This window comes from Pleurodeles waltl, chromosome 9 (genome assembly GCF_031143425.1).
Source record: "Pleurodeles waltl isolate 20211129_DDA chromosome 9, aPleWal1.hap1.20221129, whole genome shotgun sequence".
NCBI classification, from domain to species: domain Eukaryota; kingdom Metazoa; phylum Chordata; class Amphibia; order Caudata; family Salamandridae; genus Pleurodeles; species Pleurodeles waltl.
In genome coordinates, this window is record NC_090448.1 from 31,352,857 (window position 1) to 31,380,333 (window position 27,477).

The following is a 27,477-nucleotide window of genomic DNA, read 5'->3' on the forward strand; positions in this document are numbered from 1 at the left end:
TTTGTTTGGGACAAAACTGCCCCTATCCCATGTTCAGAGGCATCAGTTTGCACAATGAACTGCTTAGAATAATCTGGAGCTTTGAGAACTGGTGCTGAGCACATTGCCTGTTTCAGGGTGTCAAAGGCCTGTTGGCAGTCCACAGTCCAGTTTACTTTCTTGGGCATTTTCTTGGAGGTGAGTTCAGTGAGGGCTGTCACAATGGATCCATATCCCTTCACAAACCTCCTGTAATACCCAGTCAAGCCAAGGAATGCCCTGACTTGAGTCTGGGTTTTTGGAGCTACCCAGTCCAGAATAGTCTGGATCTTGGGTTGGAGTGGCTGAACTTGGCCTCCACCTACAAGGTGTCCCAAGTAAACCACAGTTCCCTGCCCTATCTGGCATTTGGATGCCTTGATAGAGAGGCCTGCAGATTGCAGAGCCTTCAAAACCTTCCTCAGGTGGACCAGGTGATCCTGCCAGGTGGAGCTAAAGACAGCAATATCATCAAGATAAGCTGTGCTAAAGGACTCCAAGCCAGCAAGGACTTGATTCACCAACCTTTGGAAGGTGGCAGGGGCATTCTTTAAACCAAAGGGCATAACAGTAAACTGATAATGCCCATCAGGTGTGGAGAATGCTGTCTTTTCTTTTGCTCCAGGTGCCATTTTTATTTGCCAGTACCCTGCTGTCAAGTCAAAGGTACTTAGAAATTTGGCAGCACCTAATTTATCAATGAGCTCATCAGCTCTTGGAATTGGATGGGCATCTGTCTTGGTGACAGAATTGAGCCCTCTGTAGTCCACACAAAACCTCATCTCTTTCTTTCCATCTTTGGTGTGAGGTTTGGGGACTAAGACCACTGGGCTAGCCCAGGGGCTGTCAGAGCGCTCAATGACTCCCAATTCCAGCATCTTGTGGACTTCCACCTTGATGCTTTCTTTAACATGGTCAGATTGTCTAAAGATTTTGTTCTTGACAGGCATGCTGTCTCCTGTGTCCACATCATGGGTACACAGGTGTGTCTGACCAGGGGTTAAGGAGAAGAGTTCAGGAAACTGTTGTAGGACTCTCCTACAATCAGCTTGCTGTTGGCCAGAGAGGGTGTAGGAAGTTGGCTCTGTATGTGCTATTTCAAAGTAAGGAATAGCATGCACAGAGTCCAAGGGTTCCCCTTAGAGGTAAAATAGTGGTAAAAATAGATTATAATACTAATGCTCTATTTTGTGGTAGTGTGGTCGAGCAGTAGGCTTATCCAAGGAGTAGTGTTAAGCACTTGTTGTACATACACATAGACAATAAATGAGGTACACACACTCAGAGACAAATCCAGCCAATAGGTTTTTATATAGAAAAATATCTTTTCTTAGTTTATTTTAAGAACCACAGGTTCAAATTCTACATGTAATAGCTCATTCGAAAGGTATTGCAGGTAAGTACTTTAGGAACTTCAAATCATCAAAATTGCATGTATACTTTTCAAGTTATTGACAAATAGCTGTTTTAAAAGTGGACACTTAGTGCAATTTTCACAGTTCCTAGGGGAGGTAAGTTTTGATTAGTTTTACCAGGTAAGTAAGACGCTTACAGGGTTCAGTTCTTGGTCCAAGGTAGCCCACCGTTGGGGGTTCAGAGCAACCCCAAAGTCACCACACCAGCAGCTCAGGGCCGGTCAGGTGCAGAGTTCAAAGTGGTGCCCAAAACACATAGGCTAGAATGGAGAGAAGGGGGTGCCCCGGTTCCGGTCTGCTTGCAGGTAAGTACCCGCGTCGTCGGAGGGCAGACCAGGGGGGGTTTTGTAGGGCACCGGGGGGGACACAAGTCCACACAGAAATTTCACCCTCAGCGGCGCGGGGGCGGCCGGGTGCAGTGTAGAAACAAGCGTCGGGTTCGCAATGTTAGTCTATGAGAGATCTCGGGATCTCTTCAGCGCTGCAGGCAGGCAAGGGGGGAATTCCTCGGGGAAACCTCCACTTGGGCAAGGGAGAGGGACTCCTGGGGGTCACTTCTCCAGTGAAAGTCCGGTCCTTCAGGTCCTGGGGGCTGCGGGTGCAGGGTCTCTCCCAGGCGTCGGGACTTTAGGTTCAAAGAGTCGCGGTCAGGGGAAGCCTCGGGATTCCCTCTGCAGGCGGCGCTGTGGGGGCTCAGGGGGGACAGGTTTTGGTACTCACAGTATCAGAGTAGTCCTGGGGTCCCTCCTGAGGCGTCGGATCTCCACCAGTCGAGTCGGGGTCGCCGGGTGCAGTGTTGCAAGTCTCACGCTTCTTGCGGGGAGCTTGCAGGGTTCTTTAAAGCTGCTGGAAACAAAGTTGCAGCTTTTCTTGGAGCAGGTCCGCTGTCCTCGGGAGTTTCTTGTCTTTTCGAAGCAGGGGCAGTCCTCAGAGGGTGTCGAGGTCGCTGGTCCCTTCGGAAGGCGTCGCTGGAGCAGGATCTTTGGAAGGCAGGAGACAGGCCGGTGAGTTTCTGGAGCCAAGGCAGTTGTCGTCTTCTGGTCTTCCGCTGCAGGGGTTTTCAGCTGGGCAGTCCTTCTTCTTGTTGCAGGAATCTAATTTTCTAGGGTTCAGGGTAGCCCTTAAATACTAAATTTAAGGGCGTGTTTAGGTCTGGGGGGTTAGTAGCCAATGGCTACTAGCCCTGAGGGTGGGTACACCCTCTTTGTGCCTCCTCCCAAGGGGAGGGGGTCACAATCCTAACCCTATTGGGGGAATCCTCCATCTGCAAGATGGAGGATTTCTAAAAGTTAGAGTCACCTCAGCTCAGGACACCTTAAGGGCTGTCCTGACTGGCCAGTGACTCCTCCTTGTTATTCTCATTATTTTCTCCGGCCTTGCCGCCAAAAGTGGGGGCCGGGCCGGAGGGGGCGGGCAACTCCACTAGCTGGAGTGTCCTGCTGGGTTGGCACAAAGGAGGTGAGCCTTTGAGGCTCACCGCCAGGTGTGACAATTCCTGCCTGGGGGAGGTGTTAGCATCTCCACCCAGTGCAGGCTTTGTTACTGGCCTCAGAGTGACAAAGGCACTCTCCCCATGGGGCCAGCAACATGTCTCGGTTTGTGGCAGGCTGCTAAAACTAGTCAGCCTACACAGATAGTCGGTTAAGTTTCAGGGGGCACCTCTAAGGTGCCCTCTGTGGTGTATTTTACAATAAAATGTACACTGGCATCAGTGTGCATTTATTGTGCTGAGAAGTTTGATACCAAACTTCCCAGTTTTCAGTGTAGCCATTATGGTGCTGTGGAGTTCGTGTTTGACAAACTCCCAGACCATATACTCTTATGGCTACCCTGCACTTACAATGTCTAAGGTTTTGTTTAGACACTGTAGGGGTACCATGCTCATGCACTGGTACCCTCACCTATGGTATAGTGCACCCTGCCTTAGGGCTGTAAGGCCTGCTAGAGGGGTGGCTTACCTATACTGCATAGGCAGTGAGAGGCTGGCATGGCACCCTGAGGGGAGTGCCATGTCGACTTACTCGTTTTGTCCTCACTAGCACACACAAGCTGGCAAGCAGTGTGTCTGTGCTGAGTGAGAGGTCTCCAGGGTGGCATAAGACATGCTGCAGCCCTTAGAGACCTTCCTTGGCATCAGGGCCCTTGGTACTAGAAGTACCAGTTACAAGGGACTTATCTGGATGCCAGGGTCTGCCAATTGTGGATACAAAAGTACAGGTTAGGGAAAGAACACTGGTGCTGGGGCCTGGTTAGCAGGCCTCAGCACACTTTCAATTGTAAACATAGCATCAGCAAAGGCAAAAAGTCAGGGGGCAACCATGCCAAGGAGGCATTTCCTTACACAACCCCCCCCCAAACGAAAGAGGATGAGACTAACCTTTCCCAAGAGAGTCTTCATTTTCTAAGTGGAAGAACCTGGAAAGGCCATCTGCATTGGCATGGGCAGTCCCAGGTCTGTGTTCCACTATAAAGTCCATTCCCTGTAGGGAGATGGACCACCTCAACAGTTTAGGATTTTCACCTTTCATTTGCATCAGCCATTTGAGAGGTCTGTGGTCAGTTTGAACTAGGAAGTGAGTCCCAAAGAGGTATGGTCTCAGCTTCTTCAGGGACCAAACCACAGCAAAGGCCTCCCTCTCAATGGCACTCCAACGCTGCTCCCTGGGGAGTAACCTCCTGCTAATGAAAGCAACAGGCTGGTCAAGGCCATCATCATTTGTTTGGGACAGAACTGCCCCTATCCCATGTTCAGAGGCATCAGTCTGCACAATGAACTGCTTAGAATAATCTGGAGCTTTGAGAACTGGTGCTGAGCACATTGCTTGTTTCAGGGTGTCAAAGGCCTGTTGGCAGTCCACAGTCCAGTTCACTTTCTTGGGCATTTTCTTGGAGGTGAGCTCAGTGAGGGCTGTCACAATGGATCCATATCCCTTCACAAACCTCCTGTAGTACCCAGTCAAGCCAAGGAATGCCCTGACTTGAGTCTGGGTTTTTGGAGCTACCCAGTCCAGAATGGTCTGGATCTTGGGTTGGAGTGGCTGAACTTGGCCTCCACCTACAAGGTGTCCCAAGTAAACCACAGTTCCCTGCCCTATCTGGCATTTGGATGCCTTGATAGAGAGGCCTGCAGATTGCAGAGCCTTCAAAACCTTCCTCAGGTGGACCAGGTGATCCTGCCAGGTGGAGCTAAAGACAGCAATATCATCAAGATAAGCTGTGCTAAAGGACTCCAAGCCAGCAAGGACTTGATTCACCAACCTTTGGAAGGTGGCAGGGGCATTCTTTAAACCAAAGGGCATAACAGTAAACTGATAATGCCCATCAGGTGTGGAGAATGCTGTCTTTTCTTTTGCTCCAGGTGCCATTTTTATTTGCCAGTACCCTGCTGTCAAGTCAAAGGTACTTAGAAATTTGGCAGCACCTAATTTATCAATGAGCTCATCAGCTCTTGGAATTGGATGAGCATCTGTCTTGGTGACAGAATTGAGCCCTCTGTAGTCCACACAAAACCTCATCTCTTTCTTTCCATCTTTGGTGTGAGGTTTGGGGACTAAGACCACTGGGCTAGCCCAGGGGCTGTCAGAGCGCTCAATTACTCCCAATTCCAGCATCTTGTGGACTTCCACCTTGATGCTTTCCTTAACATGGTCAGACTGTCTGAAGATTTTGTTTTTGACAGGCATGCTGTCTCCTGTGTCCACATCATGGGTACACAGGGGTGTCTGACCAGGGGTTAGGGAGAAAAGCTCAGGGAACTGTTGTAGGACTCTCCTACAATCAGCCTGCTGTTGGCCAGAGAGGGTGTCTGAGTAGATCACTCCATCTACTGTGCCATCTCTTGGGTCTGATGACAGAAGATCAGGGAGAGGTTCACTCTCTGCCTCCTGATCCTCATCTGTTACCATCAACAGATTGACATCAGCCCTGTCGTGGAAGAGCTTAAGGCGGTTTACATGGATCACCCTTTTGGGGCTCCTGCTTGTGCCCAGGTCCACCAAGTAGGTGACCTGACTCTTCCTCTCTAGTACTGGGTAAGGGCCACTCCATTTGTCCTGGAGTGCCCTGGGAGCCACAGGCTCCAGAACCCAGACTTTCTGCCCTGGTTGGAACTCAACCAGTGCAGCCTTTTGGTCATACCAAAACTTCTGGAGCTGTTGGCTGGCCTCAAGGTTTTTGGTTGCCTTTTCCATGTACTCTGCCATTCTAGAGCGAAGGCCAAGTACATAGTCCACTATGTCCTGTTTAGGCTCATGGAGAGGTCTCTCCCAGCCTTCTTTAACAAGGGCAAGTGGTCCCCTTACAGGATGACCAAACAGAAGTTCAAAGGGTGAGAACCCTACTCCCTTCTGTGGTACCTCCCTGTAAGCGAAAAGCAGACATGGCAGGAGGACATCCCATCTCCTTTTGAGTTTTTCTGGGAGCCCCATGATCATGCCTTTTAATGTCTTGTTGAATCTCTCAACTAAGCCATTAGTTTGTGGATGGTAAGGGGTAGTGAATTTATAAGTCACTCCACACTCATTCCACATGTGCTTTAGGTATGCTGACATGAAGTTGGTACCTCTGTCAGACACCACCTCCTTAGGGAAACCCACTCTGGTAAAGATACCAATGAGGGCCTTGGCTACTGCAGGGGCAGTAGTCGACCTAAGGGGAATAGCTTCAGGATACCTGGTAGCATGATCCACTACTACCAGGATATACATATTTCCTGAGGCTGTGGGAGGTTCCAGTGGACCAACTATGTCCACACCCACTCTTTCAAAGGGCACCCCCACCACTGGAAGTGGAATGAGGGGGGCCTTTGGGTGCCCACCTGTCTTACCACTGGCTTGACAGGTGGGGCAGGAGAGGCAAAACTCCTTAACCATGTTGGACATATTGGGCCAGTAGAAGTGGTTGACTAACCTCTCCCACGTCTTGGTTTGTCCCAAATGTCCAGCAAGGGGAATGTCATGGGCCAATGTTAGGATGAACTCCCTGAACAGCTGAGGCACTACCACTCTCCTAGTGGCACCAGGTTTGGGGTCTCTGGCCTCAGTGTACAGGAGCCCATCTTCCCAATAGACCCTATGTGTTCCATTTTTCTTGCCTTTGGACTCTTCAGCAGCTTGCTGCCTAAGGCCTTCAAGAGAGGGACAGGTTTCTTGTCCCTTACACAGCTCTTCCCTTGAGGGTCCCCCTGGGCCTAAGAGCTCAACCTGATAAGGTTCAAGTTCCAAAGGCTCAGTTCCCTCAGAGGGCAGAACTTCTTCCTGAGAAGAGAGGTTCCCTTTCTTTTGCTGTGTTGCAGTTGGTTTCCCAACTGACTTTCCTGTTCTCTTGGTAGGCTGGGCCATTTTTCCAGACTCCAGCTCTACTTTTTCACCCTGTGCCTTGCATTGTGCTCTCGTTTTCACACACACCAGTTCAGGGATACCCAGCATTGCTGCATGGGTTTTTAGCTCTACCTCAGCCCATGCTGAGGACTCCAGGTCATTTCCAAGCAGACAGTCCACCGGGATATTTGAGGAGACCACCACCTGTTTCAGGCCATTGACCCCTCCCCATTCTAAAGTAACCATTGCCATGGGATGTACTTTTCTCTGATTGTCAGCGTTGGTGACTGTGTAAGTTTTTCCAGTCAGGTATTGGCCAGGGGAAACCAGTTTCTCTGTCACCATGGTGACACTGGCACCTGTATCCCTCAGGCCCTCTATTCTAGTCCCATTAATTAAGAGTTGCTGTCTGTATTTTTGCATGTTAGGCGGCCAGACAGCTAGTGTGGCTAAATCCACCCCACCCTCAGAAACTAGAGTAGCTTCAGTGTGGACCCTGATTTGCTCTGGGCACACTGTTGATCCCACTTGGAGACTAGCCATACCAGTGTTACCTGGATGGGAGTTTGGAGTGGAACCTTTCTTGGGACAGGCCTTGTCTCCAGTTTGGTGTCCATGCTGTTTACAGCTATGACACCAGGCCTTTTTGGGATCAAAGTTTTTACCCTTGTACCCATTGTTTTGTGAAGAGGCTCTGGGCCCACCCTCCTGTGCAGGTTTTTGGGGGCCTGTAGAAGACTCTTTACTATTTTTAGTTTTGGTTGTCTCATCACCCTTCTGCTGGGGAGTCTTTGTGACCCCTTTCTTTTGGTCACCCCCTGTTGAAGTCTTGGACACCCTTGTCTTGACCCAATGGTCCGCCTTCTTTCCCAATTCTTGGGGAGAAATTGGTCCTAGGTCTACCAGATGCTGATGCAGTTTATCATTGAAACAATTACTTAACAGGTGTTCCTTCACAAATAAATTGTACAGCCCATCATAATTACTTACACCACTGCCTTGAATCCAACCATCTAGTGTTTTCACTGAGTAGTCAACAAAGTCAACCCAGGTCTGGCTCGAGGATTTTTGAGCCCCCCTGAACCTAATCCTGTACTCCTCAGTGGAGAATCCAAAGCCCTCAATCAGGGTACCCTTCATGAGGTCATAAGATTCTGCATCTTGTCCAGAGAGTGTGAGGAGTCTATCCCTACACTTTCCTGTGAACATTTCCCAAAGGAGAGCACCCCAGTGAGATCTGTTCACTTTTCTGGTTACACAAGCCCTCTCAAAAGCTGTGAACCATTTGGTGATGTCATCACCATCTTCATATTTAGTTACAATCCCTTTGGGGATTTTCAACATGTCAGGAGAATCTCTGACCCTATTTATGTTGCTGCCACCATTGATGGGTCCTAGGCCCATCTCTTGTCTTTCCCTCTCTATGGCTAGGATCTGTCTTTCCAAAGCCAATCTTTTGGCCATCCTGGCTAACTGGATGTCCTCTTCACTGGAGTTATCCTCAGTGATTTCAGAGTTGTTGGTCCCTCCTGTGAGGGAACCAGCATCTCTGACTATTATTTGTGGAGTCAGGGCTTGAGAAGCCCTGCTCTCCCTAAGTAGGACTGGAGGGGGGGAATTTCCCTCCAAGTCACTATCTTCATCCTCTGAGTTGCCATCCTCAGAGGGGTTGGCCTTTTCAAACTCTGCCAAAAGCTCCTGGAGCTGTACTTTGGTAGGTTTGGGGCCTATTGCTATTTTCTTTAGTTTACAGAGTGACCTTAGCTCTCTCATCTGTAGATGGAGGTAAGGTGTGGTGTCGAGTTCCACCACATTCACATCTGTGCTAGACATTATGCTTCTAAAAGTTGGAATACTTTTTAAGAAACTAAAACTGGTTCTAGAATCTAATTCAAACTTTTAACAAACTTTTAAACTCTAAAAGAAATGCTAAACAGGATCTAACACAAGGCCCTAGCAGGTCTTTTAAGAATTTAGAAAACTTTTCAAATTGCAAAAATCAATTTCTAATGACAATTTTGGAATTTGTCGTGTGATCAGGTATTGGCTGAGTAGTCCAGCAAATGCAAAGTCTTGTACCCCACCGCTGATCCACCAATGTAGGAAGTTGGCTCTGTATGTGCTATTTCAAAGTAAGGAATAGCATGCACAGAGTCCAAGGGTTCCCCTTAGAGGTAAAATAGTGGTAAAAATAGATAATACTAATGCTCTATTTTGTGGTAGTGTGGTCGAGCAGTAGGCTTATCCAAGGAGTAGTGTTAAGCACTTGTTGTACATACACATAGACAATAAATGAGGTACACACACTCAGAGACAAATCCAGCCAATAGGTTTTTATATAGAAAAATATCTTTTCTTAGTTTATTTTAAGAACCACAGGTTCAAATTCTACATGTAATAGCTCATTCGAAAGGTATTGCAGGTAAGTACTTTAGGAACTTCAAATCATCAAAATTGCATGTATACTTTTCAAGTTATTGACAAATAGCTGTTTTAAAAGTGGACACTTAGTGCAATTTTCACAGTTCCTAGGGGAGGTAAGTTTTGATTAGTTTTACCAGGTAAGTAAGACGCTTACAGGGTTCAGTTCTTGGTCCAAGGTAGCCCACCGTTGGGGGTTCAGAGCAACCCCAAAGTCACCACACCAGCAGCTCAGGGCCGGTCAGGTGCAGAGTTCAAAGTGGTGCCCAAAACACATAGGCTAGAATGGAGAGAAGGGGGTGCCCCGGTTCCGGTCTGCTTGCAGGTAAGTACCCGCGTCGTCGGAGGGCAGACCAGGGGGGGTTTTGTAGGGCACCGGGGGGGACACAAGTCCACACAGAAATTTCACCCTCAGCGGCGCGGGGGCGGCCGGGTGCAGTGTAGAAACAAGCGTCGGGTTCGCAATGTTAGTCTATGAGAGATCTCGGGATCTCTTCAGCGCTGCAGGCAGGCAAGGGGGGAATTCCTCGGGGAAACCTCCACTTGGGCAAGGGAGAGGGACTCCTGGGGGTCACTTCTCCAGTGAAAGTCCGGTCCTTCAGGTCCTGGGGGCTGCGGGTGCAGGGTCTCTCCCAGGCGTCGGGACTTTAGGTTCAAAGAGTCGCGGTCAGGGGAAGCCTCGGGATTCCCTCTGCAGGCGGCGCTGTGGGGGCTCAGGGGGGACAGGTTTTGGTACTCACAGTATCAGAGTAGTCCTGGGGTCCCTCCTGAGGCGTCGGATCTCCACCAGTCGAGTCGGGGTCGCCGGGTGCAGTGTTGCAAGTCTCACGCTTCTTGCGGGGAGCTTGCAGGGTTCTTTAAAGCTGCTGGAAACAAAGTTGCAGCTTTTCTTGGAGCAGGTCCGCTGTCCTCGGGAGTTTCTTGTCTTTTCGAAGCAGGGGCAGTCCTCAGAGGGTGTCGAGGTCGCTGGTCCCTTCGGAAGGCGTCGCTGGAGCAGGATCTTTGGAAGGCAGGAGACAGGCCGGTGAGTTTCTGGAGCCAAGGCAGTTGTCGTCTTCTGGTCTTCCGCTGCAGGGGTTTTCAGCTGGGCAGTCCTTCTTCTTGTTGCAGGAATCTAATTTTCTAGGGTTCAGGGTAGCCCTTAAATACTAAATTTAAGGGCGTGTTTAGGTCTGGGGGGTTAGTAGCCAATGGCTACTAGCCCTGAGGGTGGGTACACCCTCTTTGTGCCTCCTCCCAAGGGGAGGGGGTCACAATCCTAACCCTATTGGGGGAATCCTCCATCTGCAAGATGGAGGATTTCTAAAAGTTAGAGTCACCTCAGCTCAGGACACCTTAAGGGCTGTCCTGACTGGCCAGTGACTCCTCCTTGTTATTCTCATTATTTTCTCCGGCCTTGCCGCCAAAAGTGGGGGCCGGGCCGGAGGGGGCGGGCAACTCCACTAGCTGGAGTGTCCTGCTGGGTTGGCACAAAGGAGGTGAGCCTTTGAGGCTCACCGCCAGGTGTGACAATTCCTGCCTGGGGGAGGTGTTAGCATCTCCACCCAGTGCAGGCTTTGTTACTGGCCTCAGAGTGACAAAGGCACTCTCCCCATGGGGCCAGCAACATGTCTCGGTTTGTGGCAGGCTGCTAAAACTAGTCAGCCTACACAGATAGTCGGTTAAGTTTCAGGGGGCACCTCTAAGGTGCCCTCTGTGGTGTATTTTACAATAAAATGTACACTGGCATCAGTGTGCATTTATTGTGCTGAGAAGTTTGATACCAAACTTCCCAGTTTTCAGTGTAGCCATTATGGTGCTGTGGAGTTCGTGTTTGACAAACTCCCAGACCATATACTCTTATGGCTACCCTGCACTTACAATGTCTAAGGTTTTGTTTAGACACTGTAGGGGTACCATGCTCATGCACTGGTACCCTCACCTATGGTATAGTGCACCCTGCCTTAGGGCTGTAAGGCCTGCTAGAGGGGTGGCTTACCTATACTGCATAGGCAGTGAGAGGCTGGCATGGCACCCTGAGGGGAGTGCCATGTCGACTTACTCGTTTTGTCCTCACTAGCACACACAAGCTGGCAAGCAGTGTGTCTGTGCTGAGTGAGAGGTCTCCAGGGTGGCATAAGACATGCTGCAGCCCTTAGAGACCTTCCTTGGCATCAGGGCCCTTGGTACTAGAAGTACCAGTTACAAGGGACTTATCTGGATGCCAGGGTCTGCCAATTGTGGATACAAAAGTACAGGTTAGGGAAAGAACACTGGTGCTGGGGCCTGGTTAGCAGGCCTCAGCACACTTTCAATTGTAAACATAGCATCAGCAAAGGCAAAAAGTCAGGGGGCAACCATGCCAAGGAGGCATTTCCTTACAGAGGGTGTCTGAGTAGATCACTCCATCTACTGTACCATCTTTTGGGTCTGATGACAGAAGATCAGGGAGAGGTTCACTCTCTGCCTCCTGATCCTCATCTGTTACCATCAACAGATTGACATCAGCCCTGTCGTGGAAGAGCTTAAGGCGGTTTACATGGATCACCCTTTTGGGGCTCCTGCTTGTGCCCAGGTCCACCAAGTAGGTGACCTGACTCTTCCTCTCTAGTACTGGGTAAGGGCCACTCCATTTGTCCTGGAGTGCCCTGGGAGCCACAGGCTCCAGAACCCAGACCTTCTGCCCTGGTTGGAACTCAACCAGTGCAGCCTTTTGGTCATACCAAAACTTCTGGAGCTGTTGGCTGGCCTCAAGGTTTTTGGTTGCCTTTTCCATGTACTCTGCCATTCTAGAGCGAAGGCCAAGTACATAGTCCACTATGTCCTGTTTAGGCTCATGGAGAGGTCTCTCCCAGCCTTCTTTAACAAGGGCAAGTGGTCCCCTTACAGGATGACCAAACAGAAGTTCAAAGGGTGAGAACCCTACTCCCTTCTGTGGTACCTCCCTGTAAGCGAAAAGCAGACATGGCAGGAGGACATCCCATCTCCTTTTGAGTTTTTCTGGGAGCCCCATGATCATGCCCTTTAATGTCTTGTTGAATCTCTCAACTAAGCCATTAGTTTGTGGATGGTAAGGTGTAGTGAATTTATAAGTCACTCCACACTCATTCCACATGTGCTTTAGGTATGCTGACATGAAGTTGGTACCTCTGTCAGACACCACCTCCTTAGGGAAACCCACTCTGGTAAAGATACCAATGAGGGCCTTGGCTACTGCAGGGGCAGTAGTCGACCTAAGGGGAATAGCTTCAGGATACCTGGTAGCATGATCCACTACTACCAGGATATACATATTTCCTGAGGCTGTGGGAGGTTCCAGTGGACCAACTATGTCCACACCCACTCTTTCAAAGGGCACCCCCACCACTGGAAGTGGAATGAGGGGGGCCTTTGGATGCCCACCTGTCTTACCACTGGCTTGACAGGTGGGGCAGGAGAGGCAAAACTCCTTAACCATGTTGGACATATTGGGCCAGTAGAAGTGGTTGACTAACCTCTCCCACGTCTTGGTTTGTCCCAAATGTCCAGCAAGGGGAATGTCATGGGCCAATGTTAGGATGAACTCTCTGAACAGCTGAGGCACTACCACTCTCCTAGTGGCACCAGGTTTGGGGTCTCTGGCCTCAGTGTACAGGAGCCCATCTTCCCAATAGACCCTATGTGTTCCATTCTTCTTGCCTTTGGACTCTTCAGCAGCTTGCTGCCTAAGGCCTTCAAGAGAGGGACAGGTTTCTTGTCCCTTACACAGCTCTTCCCTTGAGGGTCCCCCTGGGCCTAAGAGCTCAACCTGATAAGGTTCAAGCTCCAAAGGCTCAGTTCCCTCAGAGGGCAGAACTTCTTCCTGAGAAGAGAGGTTCCCTTTCTTTTGCTGTGTTGCAGTTGGTTTCCCAACTGACTTTCCTGTTCTCTTGGTAGGCTGGGCCATTTTTCCAGACTCCAGCTCTACTTTTTCACCCTGTGCCTTGCATTGTGCTCTTGTTTTCACACACACCAGTTCAGGGATACCCAGCATTGCTGCATGGGTTTTTAGCTCTACCTCAGCCCATGCTGAGGACTCCAGGTCATTTCCAAGCAGACAGTCCACTGGGATATTTGAGGAGACCACCACCTGTTTCAGGCCATTGACCCCTCCCCATTCTAAAGTAACCATTGCCATGGGATGTACTTTTCTCTGATTGTCAGCGTTGGTGACTGTGTAAGTTTTTCCAGTCAGGTATTGGCCAGGGGAAACCAGTTTCTCTGTCACCATGGTGACACTGGCACCTGTATCCCTCAGGCCCTCTATTCTAGTCCCATTAATTAAGAGTTGCTGTCTGTATTTTTGCATGTTAGGCGGCCAGACAGCTAGTGTGGCTAAATCCACCCCACCCTCAGAAACTAGAGTAGCTTCAGTGTGGACCCTGATTTGCTCTGGGCACACTGTTGATCCCACTTGGAGACTAGCCATACCAGTGTTACCTGGATGGGAGTTTGGAGTGGAACCTTTCTTGGGACAGGCCTTGTCTCCAGTTTGGTGTCCATGCTGTTTACAGCTATGACACCAGGCCTTTTTGGGATCAAAGTTTTTACCCTTGTACCCATTGTTTTGTGAAGAGGCTCTGGGCCCACCCTCCTGTGCAGGTTTTTGGGGGCCTGTAGAAGACTCTTTACTATTTTTAGTTTTGGTTGTCTCATCACCCTTCTGCTGGGGAGTCTTTGTGACCCCTTTCTTTTGGTCACCCCCTGTTGAAGTCTTGGACACCCTTGTCTTGACCCAATGGTCCGCCTTCTTTCCCAATTCTTGGGGAGAAATTGGTCCTAGGTCTACCAGATGCTGATGCAGTTTATCATTGAAACAATTACTTAACAGGTGTTCTTTCACAAATAAATTGTACAGCCCATCATAATTACTTACACCACTGCCTTGAATCCAACCATCTAGTGTTTTCACTGAGTAGTCAACAAAGTCAACCCAGGTCTGGCTCGAGGATTTTTGAGCCCCCCTGAACCTAATCCTGTACTCCTCAGTGGAGAATCCAAAGCCCTCAATCAGGGTACCCTTCATGAGGTCATAAGATTCTGCATCTTGTCCAGAGAGTGTGAGGAGTCTATCCCTACACTTTCCTGTGAACATTTCCCAAAGGAGAGCACCCCAGTGAGATCTGTTCACTTTTCTGGTTACACAAGCCCTCTCAAAAGCTGTGAACCATTTGGTGATGTCATCACCATCTTCATATTTAGTTACAATCCCTTTAGGGATTTTCAACATGTCAGGAGAATCTCTGACCCTATTTAAGTTGCTGCCACCATTGATGGGTCCTAGGCCCATCTCTTGTCTTTCCCTCTCTATGGCTAGGATCTGTCTTTCCAAAGCCAATCTTTTGGCCATCCTGGCTAACTGGATGTCCTCTTCACTGGGGTTATCCTCAGTGATTTCAGAGGTGTTGGTCTCTCCTGTGAGGGAACCAGCATCTCTGACTATTATTTTTGGAGTCAGGGTTTGAGGGACCCTGTTCTCCCTAGATAGGACTGGTAGGGGGGAATTGTCCTCCAAGTCACTATCCTCTTCCTCTGAGTTGCCACCCTCAGAGGGGTTGGCCTTTTCAAACTCTGCCAAAAGCTCCTGGAGCTGTATTTTGGTAGGTTTGGGGCCCATTGTTATTTTCTTTAGTTTACAGAGTGACCTTAGCTCTCTCATCTGTAGATGGAGGTAAGGTGTGGTGTCGAGTTCCACCACATTCACATCTGTGCTAGACATTATGCTTCTAAAAGTTGGAATACTTTTTAAGAAACTAAAACTGATTCTAGAATCTAATTCAAACTTTTAACAAACTTTTAAACTCTAAAAGAAATGCTAAACAGGATCTAACACAAGGCCCTAGCAGGTCTTTTAAGAATTTAGAAAACTTTTCAAATTGCAAAAATCAATTTCTAATGACAATTTTGGAATTTGTCGTGTGATCAGGTATTGGCCGAGTAGTCCAGCAAATGCAAAGTCTTGTACCCCACCGCTGATCCACCAATGTAGGAAGTTGGCTCTGTATGTGCTATTTCAAAGTAAGGAATAGCATGCACAGAGTCCAAGGGTTCCCCTTAGAGGTAAAATAGTGGTAAAAAGAGATAATACTAATGCTCTATTTTGTGGTAGTGTGGTCGAGCAGTAGGCTTATCCAAGGAGTAGTGTTAAGCATTTGTTGTACATACACATAGACAATAAATGAGGTACACACACTCAGAGACAAATCCAGCCAATAGGTTTTTGTATAGAAAAATATCTTTTTCTTAGTTTATTTTAAGAACCACAGGTTCAAATTCTACATGTAATAGCTCATTCGAAAGGTATTGCAGGTAAGTACTTTAGGAACTTCAAATCATCAAAATTGCATGTATACTTTTCAAGTTATTGACAAATAGCTGTTTTAAAAGTGGACACTTAGTGCAATTTTCACAGTTCCTGGGGGAGGTAAGTTTTTGTTAGTTTCACCAGGTAAGTAAGACACTTACAGGGTTTAGTTCTTGGTCCAAGGTAGCCCACCGTTGGGGGTTCAGAGCAACCCCAAAGTCACCACACCAGCAGCTCAGGGCCGGTCCGGTGCAGAGTTCAAAGTGGTGCCCAAAACACATAGGCTAGAATGGAGAGAAGGGGGTGCCCCGGTTCCGGTCTGCTTGCAGGTAAGTACCCGCGTCTTCGGAGGGCAGACCAGGGGGGTTTTGTAGGGCACCGGGGGGGACACAAGTCCACACAGAAATTTCACCCTCAGCGGCGCGGGGGCGGCCGGGTGCAGTGTAGAAACAAGCGTCGGGTTCGCAATGTTAGTCTATGAGAGATCTCGGGATCTCTTCAGCGCTGCAGGCAGGCAAGGGGGGGGTTCCTCGGGGAAACCTCCACTTGGGCAAGGGAGAGGGACTCCTGGGGGTCACTTCTCCAGTGAAAGTCCGGTCCTTCAGGTCCTGGGGGCTGCGGGTGCAGGGTCTCTCCCAGGCGTCGGGACTTTAGGTTCAAAGAGTCGCGGTCAGGGGAAGCCTCGGGATTCCCTCTGCAGGCGGCGCTGTGGGGGCTCAGGGGGGACAGGTTTTGGTACTCACAGTATCAGAGTAGTCCTGGGGTCCCTCCTGAGGTGTCGGATCTCCACCAGTCGAGTCGGGGTCGCCGGGTGCAGTGTTGCAAGTCTCACGCTTCTTGCGGGGAGCTTGCAGGGTTCTTTAAAGCTGCTGGAAACAAAGTTGCAGCTTTTCTTGGAGCAGGTCCGCTGTCCTCGGGAGTTTCTTGTCTTTTCGAAGCAGGGGCAGTCCTCAGAGGATGTCGAGGTCGCTGGTCCCTTCGGAAGGCGTCGCTGGAGCAGGATCTTTGGAAGGCAGGAGACAGGCCGGTGAGTTTCTGGAGCCAAGGCAGTTGTCGTCTTCTGGTCTTCCGCTGCAGGGGTTTTCAGCTGGGCAGTCCTTCTTCTTGTTGCAGGAATCTAATTTTCTAGGGTTCAGGGTAGCCCTTAAATACTAAATTTAAGGGCGTGTTTAGGTCTGGGGGGTTAGTAGCCAATGGCTACTAGCCCTGAGGGTGGGTACACCCTCCTTGTGCCTCCTCCCAAGGGGAGGGGGTCACAATCCTAACCCTATTGGGGGAATCCTCCATCTGCAAGATGGAGGATTTCTAAAAGTTAGAGTCACCTCAGCTCAGGACACCTTAGGGGCTGTCCTGACTGGCCAGTGACTCCTCCTTGTTATTCTCATTATTTTCTCCGGCCTTGCCGCCAAAAGTGGGGCCTGGCCGGAGGGGGCGGGCAACTCCACTAGCTGGAGTGTCCTGCTGGGTTGGCACAAAGGAGGTGAGCCTTTGAGGCTCACCGCCAGGTGTGACAATTCCTGCCTGGGAGAGGTGTTAGCATCTCCACCCAGTGCAGGCTTTGTTACTGGCCTCAGAGTGACAAAGGCACTCTCCCCATGGGGCCAGCAACATGTCTCGGTTTGTGGCAGGCTGCTAGAACTAGTCAGCCTACACAGATAGTCGGTTAAGTTTCAGGGGGCACCTCTAAGGTGCCCTCTGTGGTGTATTTTACAATAAAATGTACACTGGCATCAGTGTGCATTTATTGTGCTGAGAAGTTTGATACCAAACTTCCCAGTTTTCAGTGTAGCCATTATGGTGCTGTGGAGTTCGTGTTTGACAGACTCCCAGACCATATACTCTTATGGCTACCCTGCACTTACAATGTCTAAGGTTTTGTTTAGACACTGTAGGGGTACCATGCTCATGCACTGGTACCCTCACCTATGGTATAGTGCACCCTGCCTTAGGGCTGTAAGGCCTGCTAGAGGGGTGTCTTACCTATACTGCATAGGCAGTGAGAGGCTGGCATGGCACCCTGAGGGGAGTGCCATGTCGACTTACTCGTTTTGTCCTCACTAGCACACACAAGCTGGCAAGCGGTGTGTCTGTGCTGAGTGAGAGGTCTCCAGGGTGGCATAAGACATGCTGCATCCCTTAGAGACCTTCCTTGGCATCAGGGCCCTTGGTACTAGAAGTACCAGTTACAAGGGACTTATCTGGATGCCAGGGTCTGCCAATTGTGGATACAAAAGTACAGGTTAGGGAAAGAACACTGGTGCTGGGGCCTGGTTAGCAGGCCTCAGCACACTTTCAATTGTAAACATAGCATCAGCAAAGGCAAAAAGTCAGGGGGCAACCATGCCAAGGAGGCATTTCCTTACAGGTTCACTCTCAGCTTCCTGGTCCTCATCTGTTACAATCAACAGATTTACATCAGCCCTGTCATGGAAGAGCTTAAGGCGGTTCACATGGATCACCCTCTTGGGGCTCCTGCTTGTGCCCAGGTCCACCAGGTAGGTGACCTGACTCTTCCTCTCTAGTACTGGGTAAGGGCCACTCCATTTGTCCTGGAGTGCCCTGGGAGCCACAGGCTCCAGAACCCAGACTTTCTGCCCTGGTTGAAATTCAACCAGTGCAGCCTTTTGGTCATACCACAACTTCTGGAGTTGTTGGCTGGCCTCAAGGTTTTTACTTGCCTTTTCCATGTACTCTGCCATCCTTGAGCGAAGGCCAAGTACATAGTCCACTATGTCTTGTTTAGGCTCATGAAGAGGTCTCTCCCAGCATTCTTTAACAAGAGCAAGTGGTCCCCTTACAGGGTGGCCAAACAGAAGTTCAAAGGGTGAGAATCCTACTCCCTTCTGAGGCACCTCTCTGTAAGCGAAAAGCAGACATGGCAGGAGGACATCCCATCTCCTTTTGAGTTTTTCTGGGAGCACCATGATCATGCCCTTTAATGTCTTGTTGAATCTCTCAACAAGGCCATTAGTTTGTGGATGATATGGTGTAGTGAACTTATAAGTCACCCCACACTCATTCCACATGTGTTTTAGGTATGCTGACATGAAGTTGGTACATCTGTCAGACACCACCTCCTTAGGGAAACCCACTCTGGTAAAGATACCAATGAGGGCCTTGGCTACTGCAGGGGCAGTAGTCGACCTAAGGGGAATAGCTTCAGGATACCTAGTAGCATGATCCACTACTACTAGGATGTACATATTTCCTGAGGCTGTGGGAGGTTCTAGTGGACCAACTATGTCCACACCCACTCTTTCAAAGGGGACCCCCACCACTGGAAATGGAATGAGGGGGGCCTTTGGATGCCCACCTGTCTTACCACTGGCTTGACAGGAGGGGCAGGAGAGGCGAAACTCCTTAACCTTCTGGGACATGTTGGGCCAGTAGAAGTGGTTGACTAATCTCTCCCACGTCTTGGTTTGTCCCAAATGCCCAGCAAGGGGAATATCATGGGCTAAGGTCAGAATAAACTCTCTGAAACCCTGAGGCACTACCACTCTCCTAGTGGCACCAGGTTTGGGATCTCTTGCCTCAGTGTACAGGAGTCCATCTTCCCAATAGACCCTATGTGTTCCATTTTTCTTGCCATTGGACTCTTCAGCAGCTTGCTGCCTAAGGCCTTCAAGAGAGGGACAGGTTTCTTGTCCCTTACACAACTCTTCCCTTGAGGGTCCCCCTGGGCCTAAGAGCTCAACCTGATAAGGTTCCAGCTCCATAGGCTCAGTTCCCTCAGAGGGCAGAACTTCTTCCTGAGAAGAGAGGTTCTCTTTTTCTTGCTGTGTTGCAGCTGGTTTCCCAGCTGACTTTCCTTTCCTCTTGGTAGGCTGGGCCTTTCTTCCAGACTCCAGCTCTACTTTTTCACCCTGAGCCTTGCACTGTGCCCTTGTCTTGACACACACCAGTTCAGGGATACCCAGCATGGCTGCATGGGTTTTCAGTTCTACCTCAGCCCATGCTGAGGACTCCAGGTCATTTCCAAGCAAACAGTCTACTGGGATATTTGAGGAGACCACCACCTGTTTCAGGCCATTGACCCCTCCCCACTCTAAAGTTACCATAGCCATGGGATGTACTTTAGTCTGATTGTCAGCGTTGGTGACTGGATAAGTTTGTCCAGCCAGGTATTGGCCAGGGGAAACCAGTTTCTCTGTCACCATAGTGACACTGGCACCTGTATCCCTCAGGCCCTCTACACTTGTCCCATTAATTAAGAGCTGCTGCCTGTATTTTTGCATGTTAGGAGGCCAGGCAGCTAGTGTGGCTAAATCCACCCCACCCTCAGAGACTAATGTAGCTTCAGTGTGACACCTGATTTGCTCTGGGCACACTGTTGATCCCACTTGGAGACTGGCCATTCCAGTTTTAGCTGGAGTGGAGTTAGAAGTGGTATCTTTCATTGGACAGGCCTTGTCTCCAGTTTGGTGTCCAGACTGACTACAGCTACGACACCAGGCCTTTTTGGGATCAAAGTTTTTACCCTTGTACCCAGAATTGTTTTGTGAAGAGGCTCTGGGCCCACCCTCCTGTGCAGGTTTTTGGGGGCCTGTAGAAGACTCTTTACTATTTTTGTTTTTGGCTGTCTCACCACCCTTCCCCTGGGGAGGTTTTGTGACCCCTTTCTTTTGGTCACCCCCTGTGGAAGTTTTGGACACCCTAGTCTTGACCCAATGGTCCGCCTTCTTTCCCAATTCTTGGGGAGAAATTGGTCCTAGGTCTACCAGATGCTGATGCAGTTTGTCATTGAAACAATTACTTAACAGGTGTTCTTTCACAAATAAATTGTACAGCCCATCATAATTACTTACACCACTGCCTTGAATCCAACCATCTAGTGTTTTTACTGAGTAGTCTACAAAGTCAACCCAGGTCTGGCTCGAGGATTTTTGAGCCCCCCTGAATCTAATCCTGTACTCCTCAGTGGAGAATCCAAAGCCCTCAATCAGGGTGCCCTTCATGAGGTCATAAGATTCTGCATCTTTTCCAGAGAGTGTGAGGAGTCTATCCCTGCACTTTCCTGTGAACATTTCCCAAAGGAGAGCACCCCAGTGAGATTTGTTCACTTTTCTGGTTACACAAGCCCTCTCAAAAGCTGTGAACCATTTGGTGATGTCATCACCATCTTCATATTTAGTTACAATCCCTTTAGGGATTTTCAACATGTCAGGAGAATCTCTGACCCTATTTATGTTGCTGCCACCATTGATGGGTCCTAGGCCCATCTCTTGTCTTTCCCTTTCTATGGCTAGGATCTGTCTTTCCAAAGCCAATCTTTTGGCCATCCTGGCTAACTGGATGTCCTCTTCACTGGAGTTATCCTCCGTGATTTCAGAGTTGTTGGTCCCTCCTGTGAGGGAACCAGCATCTCTGACTATTATTTGTGGAGTCAGGGCTTGAGAGGCCCTGTTCTCCCTAGATAGGACTGGTGGGGGGGGAATCACCCTCCAAGTCACTATCATCATCCTCTGAGTTGCCATTCTCAGAGGGGTTGGCCTTTTCAAACTCTGCCAACAGCTCCTGGAGCTGTAGTTTGGAAGGTCTGGGGCCCATTACTATTTTCTTTAGTTTACAGAGTGACCTTAGCTCCCTCATCTTAAGATGGAGGTAAGGTGTGGTGTCGAGTTCCACCACATTAATCTCTGTACTAGACATTATGCTTCTAAAAGTTGGAATACTTTTTAAGAATCTAAAACTAGTTCTAGAATCTAATTCAAACTTTTACCAAACTTTTAAACTCTAAAAGAAATGCTAAACAGGATCTAACACAAGGCCCTAGCAGGTCTTTTAAGAATTTAGAAAAATTTCAAATTGCAAAAACAATTTCTAATGACAATTTTTGGAATTTGTCGTGTGATCAGGTATTGGCTGAGTAGTCCAGCAAATGCAAAGTCTTGTACCCCACCGCTGATCCACCAATGTAGGAAGTTGGCTCTGTATGTGTGTAAGGAAATGCCTCCTTGGCATGGTTGCCCCCTGACTTTTTGCCTTTGCTGATGCTATGTTTACAATTGAAAGTGTGCTGAGGCCTGCTAACCAGGCCCCAGCACCAGTGTTCTTTCCCTAAACCTGTACTTTTGTATCCACAATTGGCAGACCCTGGCATCCAGATAAGTCCCTTGTAACTGGTACTTCTAGTACCAAGGGCCCTGATGCCAAGGAAGGTCTCTAAGGGCTGCAGCATGTCTTATGCCACCCTGGAGACCTCTCACTCAGCACAGACACACTGCTTGCCAGCTTGTGTGTGCTAGTGAGGACAAAAATGAGTAAGTCGACATGGCACTCCCCTCAGGGTGCCATGCCAGCCTCTCACTGCCTCTGCAGTATAGGTAAGACACCCCTCTAGCAGGCCTTACAGCCCTAAGGCAGGGTGCACTATACCATAGGTGAGGGTACCAGTGCATGAGCATGGTACCCCTACAGTGTCTAAACAAAACCTTAGACATTGTAAGTGCAGGGTAGCCATAAGAGTATATGGTCTGGGAGTTTGTCAAACACGAACTCCACAGCACCATAATGGCTACACTGAAAACTGGGAAGTTTGGTATCAAACTTCTCAGCACAATAAATGCACACTGATGCCAGTGTACATTTTATTGTAAAATACACCACAGAGGGCACCTTAGAGGTGCCCCCTGAAACTTAACCGACTATCTGTGTAGGCTGACTAGTTTTAGCAGCCTGCCACAAACCGAGACATGTTGCTGGCCCCACGGGGAGAGTGCCTTTGTCACTCTGAGGCCAGTAACAAAGCCTGCACTGGGTGGAGATGCTAACACCTCCCCCAGGCAGGAATTGTCACACCTGGCGGTGAGCCTCAAAGGCTCACCTCCTTTGTGCCAACCCAGCAGGACACTCCAGCTAGTGGAGTTGCCCGCCCCCTCCGGCCAGGCCCCACTTTTGGCGGCAAGGCCGGAGAAAATAATGAGAAAAACAAGGAGGAGTCACTGGCCAGTCAGGACAGCCCCTAAGGTGTCCTGAGCTGAAGTGACTCTAACTTTTAGAAATCCTCCATCTTGCAGATGGAGGATTCCCCCAATAGGGTTAGGATTGTGACCCCCTCCCCTTGGGAGGAGGCACAAAGAGGGTGTACCCACCCTCAGGGCTAGTAGCCATTGGCTACTAACCCCCCAGACCTAAACACGCCCTTAAATTTAGTATTTAAGGGCTACCCTGAACCCTAGAAAATTAGATTCCTGCAACTACAAGAAGGACTGCCCAGCTGAAAACCCCTGCAGCGGAAGACCAGAAGACAACTGCCTTGGCTCCAGAAACTCACCGGCCTGTCTCCTGCCTTCCAAAGATCCTGCTCCAGCGACGCCTTCCAAAGGGACCAGCGACCTCGACATCCTCTGAGGACTGCCCCTGCTTCGAAAAGACAAGAAACTCCCGAGGACAGCGGACCTGCTCCAAGAAAGGCTGCAACTTTGTTTCCAGCAGCTTTAAAGAACCCTGCAAGCTCCCCGCAAGAAGCGTGAGACTTGCAACACTGCACCCGGCGACCCCGACTCGGCTGGTGGCGATCCAACACCTCAGGAGGGACCCCAGGACTACTCTGATACTGTGAGTACCAAAACCTGTCCCCCCTGAGCCCCCACAGCGCCGCCTGCAGAGGGAATCCCGAGGCTTCCCCTGACCGCGACTCTTTGAACCTAAAGTCCCGACGCCTGGGAGAGACCCTGCACCCGCAGCCCCCAGGACCTGAAGGACCGGACTTTCACTGGAGAAGTGACCCCCAGGAGTCCCTCTCCCTTGCCCAAGTGGAGGTTTCCCCGAGGAACCCCCCCCTTGCCTGCCTGCAGCGCTGAAGAGATCCCGAGATCTCTCATAGACTAACATTGCGAACCCGACGCTTGTTTCTACACTGCACCCGGCCGCCCCCGCGCCGCTGAGGGTGAAATTTCTGTGTGGACTTGTGTCCCCCCCCGGTGCCCTACAAAACCCCCCTGGTCTGCCCTCCGAAGACGCGGGTACTTACCTGCAAGCAGACCGGAACCGGGGCACCCCCTTCTCTCCATTCTAGCCTATGCGTTTTGGGCACCACTTTGAACTCTGCACCTGACCGGCCCTGAGCTGCTGGTGTGGTGACTTTGGGGTTGCTCTGAACCCCCAACGGTGGGCTACCTTGGACCAAGAACTAAGCCCTGTAAGTGTCTTACTTACCTGGTTAACCTAACAAATACTTACCTCCCCTAGGAACTGTGAAAATTGCACTAAGTGTCCACTTTTAAAACAGCTATTTGTGAAGAACTTGAAAAGTATACATGCAATTTTGATGATTTGAAGTTCCTAAAGTACTTACCTGCAATACCTTTCGAATGAGATATTACATGTAGAATTTGAACCTGTGGTTCTTAAAATAAACTAAGAAAATATATTTTTCTATATAAAAACCTATTGGCTGGATTTGTCTCTGAGTGTGTGTACCTCATTTATTGTCTATGTGTATGTACAACAAATGCTTAACACTACTCATTGGATAAGCCTACTGCTCGACCACACTACCACAAAATAGAGCATTAGTATTATCTCTTTTTGCCACTATCTTACCTCTAAGGGGAACCCTTGGACTCTGTGCATACTATTCCTTACTTTGAAATAGTGCATACAGAGCCAACTTCCTACACCGCGTCTTCGGAGGGCAGACCAGGGGGGTTTTGTAGGGCACCGGGGGGGACACAAGCCCACACAGAAATTTCACCCTCAGCGGCGCGGGGGCGGCCGGGTGCAGTGTTAGAACAAGCGTCGGGTTTGCAATGGAAGTCAATGAGAGATCAAGGGATCTCTTCAGCGCTGCAGGCAGGCAAGGGGGGGGCTTCCTCGGGGAAACCTCCACTTGGGCAAGGGAGAGGGACTCCTGGGGGTCACTTCTGCAGTGAAAGTCCGGTCCTTCAGGTCCTGGGGGCTGCGGGTGCAGGGTCTTTTCCAGGCGTCGGGACTTAGGTTTCAGAGAGTCGCGGTCAGGGGAAGCCTCGGGATTCCCTCTGCAGGCGGCGCTGTGGGGGCTCAGGGGGGACAGGTTTTGGTACTCACAGTCTTAGAGTAGTCCGGGGGTCCTCCCTGAGGTGTTGGTTCTCCACCAGCCGAGTCGGGGGTCGCCGGGTGCAGTGTTGCAAGTCTCACGCTTCTTGCGGGGAGTTGCAGGGTTCTTTAAAGCTGCTTCTTGAAACAAAGTTGCAGTCTTTTTGGAGCAGGTCCGCTGTCCTCGGGAGTTTCTTGTCTTTTTCGAAGCAGGGCAGTACTCAGAGGATTCAGAGGTCGCTGGTCCCTTTGGAAGGCGTCGCTGGAGCAGAGTTCTTTGGAAGGCAGGAGACAGGCCGGTGAGTTTCTGGAGCCAAGGCAGTTGTTGTCTTCTGGTCTTCCTCTGCAGGGGTTTTCAGCTAGGCAGTCCTTCTTGTTGTTGCAGGAATCTAATTTTCTAGGGTTCCGGGTAGCCCTTAAATACTAAATTTAAGGGCGTGTTTAGGTCTGGGGGGTTAGTAGCCAATGGCTACTAGCCCTGAGGGTGGGTACACCCTCTTTGTGCCTCCTCCCAAGGGGAGGGGGTCACAATCCTAACCCTATTGGGGGAATCCTCCATCTGCAAGATGGAGGATTTCTAAAAGTGTCACCTCAGCTCAGGACACCTTAGGGGCTGTCCTGACTGGCCAGTGACTCCTCCTTGTTGCTTTCTTTGTTCCCTCCAGCCTTGCCGCCAAAAGTGGGGGCCATGGCCGGAGGGGGCGGGCAACTCCACTAAACTGGAGTGCCCTGCTGGGCTGTGACAAAGGGGTGAGCCTTTGAGGCTCACCGCCAGGTGTTACAGCTCCTGCCTGGGGGAGGTGTTAGCATCTCCACCCAGTGCAGGCTTTGTTACTGGCCTCAGAGTGACAAAGGCACTCTCCCCATGGGGCCAGCAACATGTCTCTAGTGTGGCAGGCTGCTGGAACCAGTCAGCCTACACAGATAGTTGGTTAAGTTTCAGGGGGCACCTCTAAGGTGCCCTCTGTGGTGTATTTTACAATAAAATGTACACTGGCATCAGTGTGCATTTATTGTGCTGAGAAGTTTGATACCAAACTTCCCAGTTTTCAGTGTAGCCATTATGGTGCTGTGGAGTTCGTGTAAAACAGACTCCCAGACCATATACTCTTATGGCTACCCTGCACTTACAATGTCTAAGGTTTTGTTTAGACACTGTAGGGGTACCATGCTCATGCACTGGTACCCTCACCTATGGTATAGTGCACCCTGCCTTAGGGCTGTAAGGCCTGCTAGAGGGGTGTCTTACCTATACTGCATAGGCAGTGAGAGGCTGGCATGGCACCCTGAGGGGAGTGCCATGTCGACTTACTCATTTTGTTCTCACTAGCACACACAGACTTGTAAGCAGTGTGTCTGTGCTGAGTGAGGGGTCTCTAGGGTGGCATAATACATGCTGCATCCCTTAGAGACCTTCCCTTGCATCAGGGCCCTTGGTACCAGAGGTACCAGTTACAAGGGACTTATCTGGATGCCAGGGTGTGCCAATTGTGGAATCAATGGTACATTTTAGGTGAAAGAACACTGGTGCTGGGGCCTGGTTAGCAGGGTCCCTGCACACTTCTCAGTCAAGTCGGCATCAGTATCAGGCAAAAAGTGGGGGGTAACTGCAACAGGGAGCCATTTCTTTACAGTAACCATGCCAAGGAGGCATTTCCTTACAGTAAGGCTCTATGATAAAGCTACCGCCTGCTAGTACATAGTGGAGATACCATACCACTGACAGCCAATAACTGTTGGGGGTCTCAATATACTTCTTCTAAGGAGACTCTGGTTCAGAGAATGTTGTGGGTTCACACCTCTTTGTTGTCTATACGTCTCCATACTTCCCTGTACACCTCCACTGGCACGCAGGCGTAGAGTGACTGATCTCCTTAGTTACCTTTTCCTCTGAATTTTCAGTCGTCCCACTACACATTGTCTTTTATTTCTACACATCTGTTTCCTGGTGATTTAATGTTGTCAGATTCTCTCCATTCTGCATACCTTCCTCGGAGATTAAAGCAAGTAAATCTGTTTCATGAGCATTTGGGTGGAAGGTTTGTGATTCTAGAACCAAAAGTTATGCTACTGGAATTGCCCACCCTAAATGTACTGAAAGCTTGAGTTATTACAAACCCTGTTTTTATGCCACTGTTTCAAGAGTACTTGAAAGCTGTTTGGAGTTACAACTAGCTGAGCAATATTGTACTAGTGAAGGAAAACGGTAACCAACAGTAGGAAAGTAAGCCACTGTAACAGAACCCGAAGTGCTTTTATAGAGTGCATACCACAAACAAATTGTCTATTTAAATTATAGCCATTTTATTACTCAACGTGTATATGGTGCTCATTTTATCAGCCTTGAAAGATGGAAAGCAAAGTTGCCAAGGTTATCCTGTAACCAGCAGAGTTGATATGAACCCACACAGGTACAAAAGGCAGGCATGTATGCATGTATGTATGTATGCACAGAGTGCAAGGTTTATTAAGACAGCTGGTGAAGGGATTTAAACTCCTATGTCGGTCACCCTAGCCTGCAGTGCATTCCTAAAACCCCTCTGTGGTCACCTCTTCATGGTTGCAGAGACAAGCAGGGATGCCATAGCAAACAGTGAGACCTCCAAAGTGCAGACTGTTGTGTTTTGTGCTATTTCACCTCTCACACAAGTCCTGGCTATATAGCCCTGCTATGACTTCCCACCATCTTTTTGGAGACGTCTGCTAGACATTTTCACTCACAAAGGTTTGTCCTTGTTTACAGGGACTGGGATGACCCCCGGCTGTTCACACTCACAGCTCTACGGCGACGAGGATTTCCAGCTGAGGCCATCAATAACTTCTGTGCCAGGGTAAAATGTTTGAGTCACTCGCGTGAACAGAGCATATTTGGAAAGATGTTGGGATCTGAAACCTACACCTGCATGTGATGTAAATCTGGGAAGATATAATTGTTTGGAGACGTGTAACAACTGGTTAAAAGACATAAATCCAGTTTCCATCCGCA

The 27,477-nt window shown here is 49.6% G+C and overlaps 1 protein-coding gene and 1 non-coding gene across 2 annotated transcripts in view; both read left to right on the forward strand.

The window, feature by feature from the left end:
• Nucleotides 1-27,477, forward strand: part of QARS1 (glutaminyl-tRNA synthetase 1) — a 343,605-nt gene that overhangs the window by 233,759 nt on the left and 82,369 nt on the right. The window contains exon 17 of the mRNA XM_069206197.1: nt 27,235-27,322. Coding sequence (XP_069062298.1) covers nt 27,235-27,322 — 88 coding nt within the window. The remainder of the gene's footprint in view (nt 1-27,234; nt 27,323-27,477) is intronic.
• On the forward strand, nt 27,013-27,142 carry LOC138260603 (small nucleolar RNA SNORA14). Its single transcript, XR_011198911.1, has one exon. It is a non-coding gene; the product is annotated as a small nucleolar RNA SNORA14 (small nucleolar RNA).